This window comes from Peromyscus maniculatus, chromosome 4, assembly GCF_049852395.1.
Source record: "Peromyscus maniculatus bairdii isolate BWxNUB_F1_BW_parent chromosome 4, HU_Pman_BW_mat_3.1, whole genome shotgun sequence".
Lineage (NCBI taxonomy): Eukaryota > Metazoa > Chordata > Mammalia > Rodentia > Cricetidae > Peromyscus > Peromyscus maniculatus.
Genome location: NC_134855.1, coordinates 80,296,582 through 80,307,327, shown reverse-complemented (window position 1 = coordinate 80,307,327; position 10,746 = coordinate 80,296,582). Strand labels below are relative to the sequence as shown.

The window sequence follows — 10,746 nt, the reverse complement described above, 5'->3', positions numbered from 1 at the left end:
CTTTTAAGGCTTTCTGTCCTCAGCAATAGGAAGCAAATTCTCATTTATTTGTTGTTTTTTCCCCCAGTAGTATCTATTCCTCCAAAACATGGCCCGTTCCCCCTGGCATGTGGTAGGTCTCTCTGTACCTGCCATATCCTAAAGAACAAAGGGGGTTGGGACATCCACTCTTCTCCTAGCCTATCAGCAATAACAGAGACTGAGCTTCAAACTCTGCTGTAGAAGAAGCATATGGACACCTTTTGACCAAAAGAAACAGGAAGAGTGGGTGAATCACCAGGTAGGACATCCCACAAACCCAATCCCTCTTAAAGCAGGTCATCTTCCCAGTTCTGGGCCCTTTCTCTGCTCTGGAAATTTGAAAGGTTTACCAATAAATAAATCCTTCCAGGTTTCTAGGGTGGGGTGATCTTGAGCAACATCTATGCTCCTCCTAAAATCTCGATGACAAACCTAGGCACAAATTCACCAAAGTTGACTCTGATGAACCTATGAGTTCATTCAGTTTTCTTACAGAGCACAGGTTTTCTTCAGGAGTGTGGATGCTCCCTCTGCCCCCCCCCCCACACACACACACTGGAAAGTCATTACCTAGCAGAGATGGTGTCTTTTTCTCAGACACACAAAGGGCTCCCTTCCCTGGTCTTCCTAAGCTCCAATAGTCCAGCCCTCCCTGAAGCCACATGCTGTTAGGGAGGCATTGCCTAACAGGTGAAATGGCATCCACTGGATAGTCAGGTGAGGCTCTGTGACCCTCCCCACCCCTCTCCGAGGAGCTGTAAACTGTCAACAGGGACCAACTGGATGATCTTTGGTAAACAAGCATGACTGAACTACAGATGGAAGCATTTGACTTGGAGGATGGCCCTGTACAACACAGGGGCTGGGGGAAGAAACACCTGCTAGCCAGTCACTAGCAGGGAGTGAAACCATAGATAGCATCCTGAAGGATAATCAGAAAGCCTTTGGCATGTGCCTTTTATCGTGATCCTCTGCCGAGTTCCAGGATCGCCAGTACCCAGATCCTGGTTTTTCTCTCTGCGAGTGTGACTTGAGTCAGGAGTGCTTTGATAGTGTGCCTGCATCCAAAGCCGTTTCCTTGTCTTGCATGCATTGCCTAGTATATCTATATATTATATAGTATATTTCTATTCTCTCCTTTTAGAATTCAATGCTCTTAAATTCTGAAACCCCAAGTATTTTTGCTACCAATCTCTTGACTTCAATTTTGAGATTCTTTTTGCCTCCTCCCTAACAACAGAATGTTCCCCGGTGTGCTGGCTAATTTTACGTTAACTTGACACAGGCTAGGGTCATCTGAGAGCGAACCCACCCCAATTGATAAATTGCCTCCATAGACTGGGCTGCAGGCAAGCCTGTAGAGAATTTTTTAAATTAGATTGGTGGGGGAGCACCCAGCCCATTTTGGGTGGGGTCATTCCTGGGCTGGTGGTCCTGGGTTTTATAAGAAAGCAGGCTGAGCAAGCCATGAGGAACAAGCCAGTGAGCAGCACCCCTCCAGGTCCCTGCCCTGCTTGAGTTCCTGTCCTGACTTCCTACAATGAGAATATATGGTAGTGTAAGCCAAATAAACTCTTTCCTCCCCAATTTGCATTTGTGTTTCATCACAGTAATAGTATCCCCAAGACATCAGGTAGACTGAGTTGTTGCCCTTGAAGACTAGTACATCCACGCTACTTTATTATTACCTTGGGAGTATGTGTTCACAAAAGATTTGCACATTCCAACCTCATCTTCATATTCGAATCTAGTCTACTGCTAGGTATCTCTATGTCCCTGAACTCAAAAGTGTACAAATCTCTCTACAACTGCTTTCCTGCCATTTTATTTTATTTTATTATAAAGCCAGGTTTATAAAACCTGGAAATCAACTCTTTTTATTCTACTCCCTCTTATCTACAAACTCGTTGAGGAATATTATTTTAAGGTGTGTTACTTTATGTTGCATTTGTTTAACTCTGTGAAGCTGTGTTACTGTTCCTGTCTAAAACACCTGATGGTCTAATAAAGAACTGAACAGTCAATAGCAAGGCAGGAGTGGGATAGGTGGGGCTGGCAGGCATAGAAGATATAGGAGAAATCTGGGAGAAGAGAAAGAAGTAGCCAGAGAAGGAGGACATCAGGAGCCAGCCACCCAGCTACACAGCCAGCAACGGAGTAAGAAAGAAAGGTTTACAGAAAGAAAGGTAAAAGCCCAGAGGCAAAAGACAGACAGGTTAAAGTTAAGAAAAGCAGGCAAGAAACAAGCCAAACTAAGGACATATATAATTAAGAACAAGCTCCATGTGTGATTTATTTGAGAGCTGGGTGGCGGGCCCCCCAAAATAGTAAAAACCCACAACACAAACTAACCAGGCCTACTTACCATTTATGTATTGCAATTTTACCCAATTCATTATGCTCCTATTGCTACTGCCCTAAATTCTGGTCTGTAGCTTGCCTGGGTCATTGACTCCTCCATACCAGACCTTATTAATAATTCCTACATTCTAGACCCCTTCTCCACATCACTGTTAGAGACTCAGTTTATTTACCTCTTTAACATCTTGCCTTTTGTTTTCATCATTCTTCCTTGAATACATATGGCTGGTTGCCAATTTGCAGCTATAAAATGACCTTTAAAAGTTCTAGCCAGGCGTGTAGCATACAGCTGTAATTTCAGTACAAGTAAGATAGAGGGAATGTCACAAGTTTAAGGCCAGACTGGGCTACATGAGATTTTTTTTAAAGGTGTTGTGCTAAGGATATAAAGAGAAAGCTAGAACACATCTGGATCTGGGACACTATTGACCTTGTGCCATGTCAGTCCTGAACTAGTTACCTCTGAGTTTTCTTTAAGAACCCAACTATTTAAGCTACTGTTAATTTAGGTATGTCTCATCCTGAGGTTCAGACAAATATGTGAATGAATGTGTACTAAAAAGGCCAGCAAGTGGACTTTGCTCCATTGAGTCTGGTTAGGGTAGCATTGATGATGCCAATGGTTAAATTCTTTTCAATGAGAGTTTGGAAGGATGGCTTGGCAGTTAATAGCACTGCCTGCTCTTCCAGAAGACCCAGTTTCAATTCTCAGGACGCAGGGGACCCCCAGTGACCTCTTGTGGCCTCCATGGACACCAGGAACACAGGTGGTGCACAGATACACACAGAAGGCAAAACATCCATACACATTAAAAATTTTTTTCTAAGAATTTTTGCAATGTAGTTAACAGAGACTTATCAACTAATCACACTTGAGTGTGAGCTGGATGTTTATTGTACAGCTAGTTCCTATTCATAGAAACAGCAGGGAGGCTCATGAAACTCATTGCCTTCAATGAAGCAGATGCTCCAATGGCCTGTCACATCTGTTCTTGTTCTTTGAGGAGCTATGGTGGAGTGGCCGACTTCATAAGCAATAGCCCATCAGTGACTTTTCTTCCCCTTCAGTCCTTGATCACTTTTCGTTTCTGGGTCAGTCACTTGATGACAACTTATTAACATCGTGTTTCACGAGGAGGTAGACGACTTTATGACCAAAGACCCCTTCCAGGGGTACATAAACAGTACACACTTGCTAGAAGAAACTCTTCAAACATGAGGGGTGCTTTCGTGAGTCCTCACCTAGGCTGTTGTTCCTCAACTGTAGCAGTCAGTCATCCCTGCTCCTGTTAGTAATCCTGGTAAACTTATGGGCCCATCAAGCGGGGCTTCGATGGAATCTTTGGTCTACTATTGTCCTGTCTCCAAGAAAAATAATGCAACAAAGTCTGTGTAATATACCAAGACAGCCAATTCTGAAGGGTGGCTAAGCAATCTTGAGGCACTGTGACACACAAGCATTAGATAGGGTTCAAGGCAATGGGGGCATCATCAGTACACTAGGGAAAAGGGGGGTACAAAGAATGGCAAGGGAGTATGGGGCCAGCTCTGACATTACTGCTTTATTGGGAATGTCCTTTTAAAGTGGGTTGATGCTGGGGTCTGAATGTCCATGTCTATGTCCCCTTCCGGTGCATTATGTTGCAACTATCCACAAAGCAGCTTTATGAAGATGTGAGATGTTGATTCAGTTATGATTGTCTTCATGAATGAGACTAGTGCCCTAAAAAGGACTTTAAAACTTCTCAGCTTACAGAGCTAGATTTTCTTTTTTTAAAGAGTTTTACTCTATAGCCCAGGCTGATCTCAAACTCACTATGATCCTTCTGCTTCAATCAGCCTTTCAAATTGGAGTTTGAGTCATCATTGCCTGCTACTTTTTCTACTGTAAATTACAATCAAAAGTATTTTGTTGCACATGCCCTTAACCCCAACATTGGGGAGGCAGAAGTAGGTGGATCTCTATGAGTTCAAGGCCAGTCAGGTCTACAGAGTGAGTTCCAGGACAGCTAGGGCTACACAGAGAAACCCTGTCTTGGAAAACAAAACGAGCAAATAAGGTATTTTGTTACCAATGCCTAATGATAAATGAAAACAACTGTCCATTTTTAAAAAGGGGCAGCCTGAACAGTATTTGGCAGTCTGATAATAGTTATACTATCACTTAACTGGGATATAATCCAAGAAATGAGTCATCAGGTGACCGTACTGCCAGGTGACTTCATCACTGTGCAAATATCAGAGGATGTATTTTCTACAAACCTAGATAGAAGAAGAGGGTTTGCTCTGGCAGTAACTGCCCTCCACAATCAGCTTTTCCAGCTTTTAAAACGTAGTCAGCTACTTCACACTCGAGTTTGCAGGTTCATCACTCACTTTTGCATTTGCTAACAATTACTGAGTCATTTTAGACCACCCAGAGCTCTCAGTAACTTCGACACCCTGATCAGGTCCAGTCTTCTCTTTCAATGTTGCAGACAAAGCCTGCTTTGGCAGTGGTCATTCTGGTGTTGAGGACACATCTGTGTCGAATCAGGTCATAACAAGGTTCTCCAGATCTGATGCTGACCTTTCTTGACTTAGTCTAACCTACTGCCTTGAGTGAAGCAGATGCTCCAACAGCTTAGGTCACATTCGTTCTTGTTCTTTGAGGGTGGAGCTATGCTGGAATGGCCGACTTCATAAGCAATAGCCACTAGTGACTCCACCCCTACTTCCTTGTCCTTGATCACTTTTAATTTCATTTCTGGATCAGTCACCGGATGACAACTGTCAACATCTTGTATGTTTGGGGGCCATAACAAATAAAACATGAGATTTAATCAAGCACAAGAGAAAATGACACATTCAACAGATGTGGTGTACACAAAATGAGACTACTGTTGGCTTCTGTTGTTGAAACACCATTTGCCTGTACTGTTTTATGAAAAATAAGTAGGAAAATGACTCAGAATATTCTGATCTGTCATCATAAAATGGCAAGTTTGCTCATGGTCCCTGAGAGTAGACACTTAGCCTTGCATAGGGCTCTCCCTTCCTGAATGTTCTCCATGAGAGAACCGTTTTAGAGGAAATTTGATGAGAACAAGAGAGCATAATCAAAGCCAGCAGACAACTCACAATGAACCTCCTCCACCCTGGCTGTAAGCCATCGAATAGCATTGCCATCTTCTCTCATAAGAACAAAGGCTTAATACTCGTTTTTGGGAAATAGGCACTTACACAAAATTGTTTTTAAAATATGAGTTTTTGACACTTGAAGGATTTCATTCCAAACTCTCAATTATATAATTACAAAAAAAATTCATGTTTCAGGAAAATATCCTGAACCCTAACATAAAATTCAGATCACTTACCACAAAGTTAGACAAATGTATATAAAGAAACAAAACAGAAAGCATATTTACAAATTTAGACTCAATGAAACGTTGTGAAGAATCTTTAACAACACTACATACTTTTACAAACAAACTACATTTAAAATGATGAATCTGTAAATAATGTGAGAAAGGTCATAGCGTGAGAACTTTAACTTTTAAAGTCCAAGGTTATCATGTTGAAGACAAAAAGTTAAGGATGAAAATTTGCAACTCAAGCTTTGTGTGACAAAGACTAAATTCAAGGACAGATTGTCTAAGAGAGGCCAACTATTCCCATTCAAGTTAGTCAATTAGTTTCCTGTGAGTATAAAATGTTAACAACCATGGAGTGGATTGGGCTAATTACAAGTTTTCTTTGTTTCTAACCAACTAAAAAGGGGTGTTTTCAGTCAGTCACAGTTTCCTTCTACCCTTGTCTGTGTGTTTCTGCTACATGTAAAATCCCCAGCCAAAACAATTCTTCTTTTACTTCTGTGTCTTGTTTTGTTTTTAAAGTAGAAAATATTTTAAACACAGAAACATCTGTTCTGTAGGTACAGAACTGCTCTTATACTGACTTCTGGGAGAGAAAATAAGATTCCCATTTCTTCCTCTACCTACAACCACAAAACAAACCAAAGCAATCCAACTCCTAATGTAGTGTCATGGAAAACCTAGGTCTGGAACAATAGGTCATGCTAGTTCTGCTATATGCTGAGCACAATTATTTACATTATTGACAGATCTATTTAACAGAAGAGCCATCCCAGAGCTTCCTGCAGCAGCAGCAGCAGCAGCAGCAGCAGCAGCAGCAGCAGCAGCAGCAGCTAAAAGAGACGCGAGCAGCGGCGTCTGCGAATGGGCACATCAAAGACCCTCCTCCGTCTCTCCTCCCCTTGACCCTCATCTGATTCATTCTCATCCTCCTCTGATTCTTCGGATTCGTCCATGTCTGCTGAGTCATTTTCTTCTTCCTCCTCCTCAGCTTCCTCTTCCATCTCTTCATATTCATCAGGACCCATTTCCTTAAAAGAGAAAAATCTTTTGATGAGAAGAATGTCTATCATTTCTTATAATAATTCTATAGCCTAGAATACAAATAACTAGACATGCTAGGCGCAAGTCTTTACAAACCTGAAAAGGACAATCTCCTAATGTAGGAGTCTAGACTGTACACTGTACCACATATGAAATAATGCTCAATATGGTTTGAATGGTAAATACATTTCACAAAGACAGTACTCGTTCTTCACAGAGTAGTTGGTAATTCATACAGGGAGGTAGGTATGCGATTCCTAATAACCCACAATAAAGTTTTAATGAACTGAGTGTTTATTAATTCTTTAGAAATTTGCTTACAGAAAAAAAGATGTGAAAATATTAACCAGATATGACCTCTACTGCTAATTTTTATGCACTGTTCTTAAAATATTTTTTATTGAGTTCCAAAACCCATCATCTTAAAGATCAGTAGCCTCTACTTTTGAAAAAGAAGCCTTTTTATTGTTTCAGTTGCTTATAACAACAACAGCCACTCATTATCTCCTAGTTCCTGTGGTTGGGTATGTGGGAAGCACTCAATGGAATACTTCTGCCTTCAAGTCTCTATGATGCTACAGTTGAATGGTGACCAGAATCAAGCTTCACCTCAAGGACTTCTTCACTCACATGTCTGGTACCTGGACTGGGATGATCCAAATATCTGGAGCCTGAAGTGGGCACCTCCTTCCACCTTGAAGTTGGATCTCTACATGCGGTCTCCAGCATAGCTGCTTCATAGGAACCGGACTTCTCACACTAGGTCTCATGACACCAAAGGCACGTACGTGTTCAGGGAGAGAGAGAGACTAAGCTAAAGGCGTTGCCTTTTTCTAACAGCCTCAGCCAGTGTCACTTTGCTGATCCCCTAGAGAGGTGCAGTCCTAAGATCAGTCAACACTGTAGGAAAGGGGGACTTGGAGGCTCTGGGACAGCAGTGATGATGAAATGCAGTGTCAGAACGTCTCGGGGAATGCCATTTTGCTTAAGCAGGCATCCCTAATCAAGCTGTGGCTTTAACTTGGCTGCCAATTTTCTCTTACACACATCTGAAGACTCAATTGTTGTAATATTGGCCAGAATTTGAACAGCCAGGGCTCAGCTGGTAATCTGAGTACTGAGAAACTTAGCACAAGATGTCAGCAAAAATCCTTCCACCCTGACTTTTATGGCATTAATATCTTTAGCATTGTTCTGGCCCCTCTATTTATTTATTTTTTCAGACAAGCTCTCATGTAGCCTAAACTAGCTACTCTGATCTTGTTTCTAATTGCTATCTGCCCTGTTCTCTGCACTCAAGCCTCCCTGGGTCAAACCTGCTAAGCCCACAGTTGCCTAAGAACCTCACACTGAGTACTCTTGGCTGAGTATTCTTCCACAGTCACTTGGTCCCCTTCACTCCTTTTCTATCTCTATATCTTTTATATCTCCACTTACATGTCCCCACCGCCTTTCCTGACACATCTGTATACTAGAACCCAACCAGGCACTCCTTTTATCCCTTGATTTTTCTCCACCACATTTGTTACTTGACACAAGAGCACATGTTAGTTTCTTCCAATTAGAATATAAAATCCAAGGCAGGGGTTTTGATTATATTGTTTACTACAGTATTCAGACACATGAACAAGCAAATGAAAATGTAGGAGAGAGCATTGTGCCATTCAGGATTTATTATAACACAACAGTAACAATCAGAAAATATACACAAATGTGACTTAGATGGTATTGCACTATTTTTTAGTTTATTTTTTAAATCTAAGGAATGAAGACTTCAAAATTCGATAGGAGGTACAAAAGGAGGGATGGGGAAGGCTTTGGAAACTCTAAAACATGATCATCAGGTAGTATAATTATTATATTAATGAAGAAAACAAGAACTGCTATATGAATTAAATGTGGTTAGAGAAATACTCAAATGAAAGTGTACTATACAAACAGCACATAAGAGAGGAACAGAGGAGAATGGACATAAGAAAGCCATCAGTGTATTTACAGTGGCAAATATAAAGGAAAAATTATGAAGCCTAGTAATTAATCAGGCTGGTGGAGGACAAAAAAAGCAAAACACAGTTCAACTTCCATATCAAGGAAGATAACAGAAATAAGGTCAAATAATACAACCCCACTACCTTTTAATGTTGATTAAAATAAGTCATAATTCTCATTTTTTTCTATTGACTCTCCACCTTTGAGAAAACATTTTCCATAGAGCATGTTGATTACTTTTTCTTGTAGTCAGGCAGAAACTAAAACTCTAAATAAATACAGTTGAGAGAATTGAACATGTAAAGGGTTTATTTATTATAATTTTGAAAGATTGATACTATTGTAAATGTTCTGTTTTAATTTCTAATATGGTAAATACTGACACAACCATGTAAACAAGTTCTTAGGAGTCGGCAATGATTTTTATACATCTAAGGAGGTGATGAGGCCCAAAGGCTTGAGAACCACTGTCTTAAGTAAAACTCATACTTTACATTCACTGAAACAAATATTAAAAACAAGCAACAGAAGAATCAAGCTGACTCAACTTGACTGCCTGTCCAAACATACCTCAATGCTCTTTAGGACAGGAAGTTAGCGGAGATGATAATCAAAGAACCACTTCCATAAACAGACAACAATCCTAAGCACTGGCACACAATTACATAACTTCAAAAGGCAGGAGCGAATCTGACAAGAATGAAGCAATGGACAAAGCCATAACATGAACTGAGTATTTCAACAATCTCTTCAATGGCTGAAGCAACAAATAGGAAAAAGAGCAAGAAATATACAGATGACTGACAACACTGTCAATCAACCAACCAGTTTGGCCTATTATTTATAGAGTAAATTCTCACATGGCACAATATACATTCTTTTCAAATGACATACACAAGGTCATTTACCAAGATAAAGAAATTCTTCACATAATTTTGGGCCATAAAACATTAAAAATCATTAGTAATACACAGTAAGTTCTCTAACCACAGTAATATTAGAAATCAATAAGCAATAAAACAAAAGAAAGTTTTCCAAATACTTGAAAATTAACAAATTTCTATGCAGTCATAAGTCAGTTACAAGGGAAATCTGAGAATATTTTGAACTAAATAGTAACCAAAATATAACATCAAAATTTGTGCAATACAACTAAAACAGTGCTTAGAAACAGGAAAGGTCTACAATCAATTATCTAAACTTCTACCTTTAAAAGCTGCAATAAAAGTGAATTAAACCCAACGTAAATAGGAGAGAAATAAAGACAACTGCACCAATCACTGAGATAGAAAAAAAGCAAACAGTACAGAAAACCCATCAAAACTAAATGTTGTTCCATTTTGAATAGTCAATATAAATCACCGATATTAATAAAAGAGAGTATTTGACTACAGCTCTTGTAGCCATTAAAAGGATATCAAGGTAATATTGTGAATAACCTTATACCAATAAATTCAACATTTAGATGAAATGAACAAATTCTTTGAAAGGCACAAATTACCAAAACTGAAAGAAGAAATAGAAAATATACATATTAAAGAAATTCAGTCCATGTTTTAAAATTCCCCACAGAGCAAATTCCAGTCCCAGACAGCATCACTGATGAATATCAACCATTTAAGGATAAGATGGTACCAAGCTCATACAGATTCTGGGCTAACCAAAAATGGAAGTCTGGTCTGGTGTAGGCATGGTGGCACACATCTAGCACTTGGGAGGCTGAGGCAAGAAAACAGTGAGTTTGAGGCCAGTCTGTGATACATAATGATACCCTATCTCAAGCCCTCCTTCTCATCCCCTTCACCCAAGAAAAATGGAAGTCTATTACAGACAGGGAGTAGCAAATTCTCCATACTGGGAACACAGTTTCTAGCATTCTCCCATTGGGAAGAAAGCTAAAACTTTACTTATAAATCTGGACTATAGGTTCTTTACACTGAAAGAGAATGGATCCTCTTTCAGTAAGGTCAGTGGCTAG

At 40.0% G+C, this 10,746-nt stretch overlaps 1 protein-coding gene across 9 annotated transcripts in view; it reads right to left on the bottom strand.

Moving 5' to 3' along the window:
• Positions 1-6,403: 6,403 nt before the first annotated feature.
• Positions 6,404-10,746, bottom strand: part of Fbxo3 (F-box protein 3) — a 35,165-nt gene continuing 30,822 nt past the window's right edge. For 2 of the 9 annotated variants that reach the window (XM_042275819.2, XM_076570190.1), the window contains exon 11: positions 6,441-6,766. In XM_042275819.2, the coding sequence (XP_042131753.2) occupies positions 6,569-6,766 (198 nt within the window). In that variant the 3' untranslated portion in view covers positions 6,441-6,568. Of the gene's footprint in view, positions 6,767-8,420; positions 10,488-10,746 lie in introns of those variants that run through there. The other 7 variants (XM_015994810.3, XM_076570191.1, XM_042275822.2 and 4 more) reach the window with 5 other exon arrangements.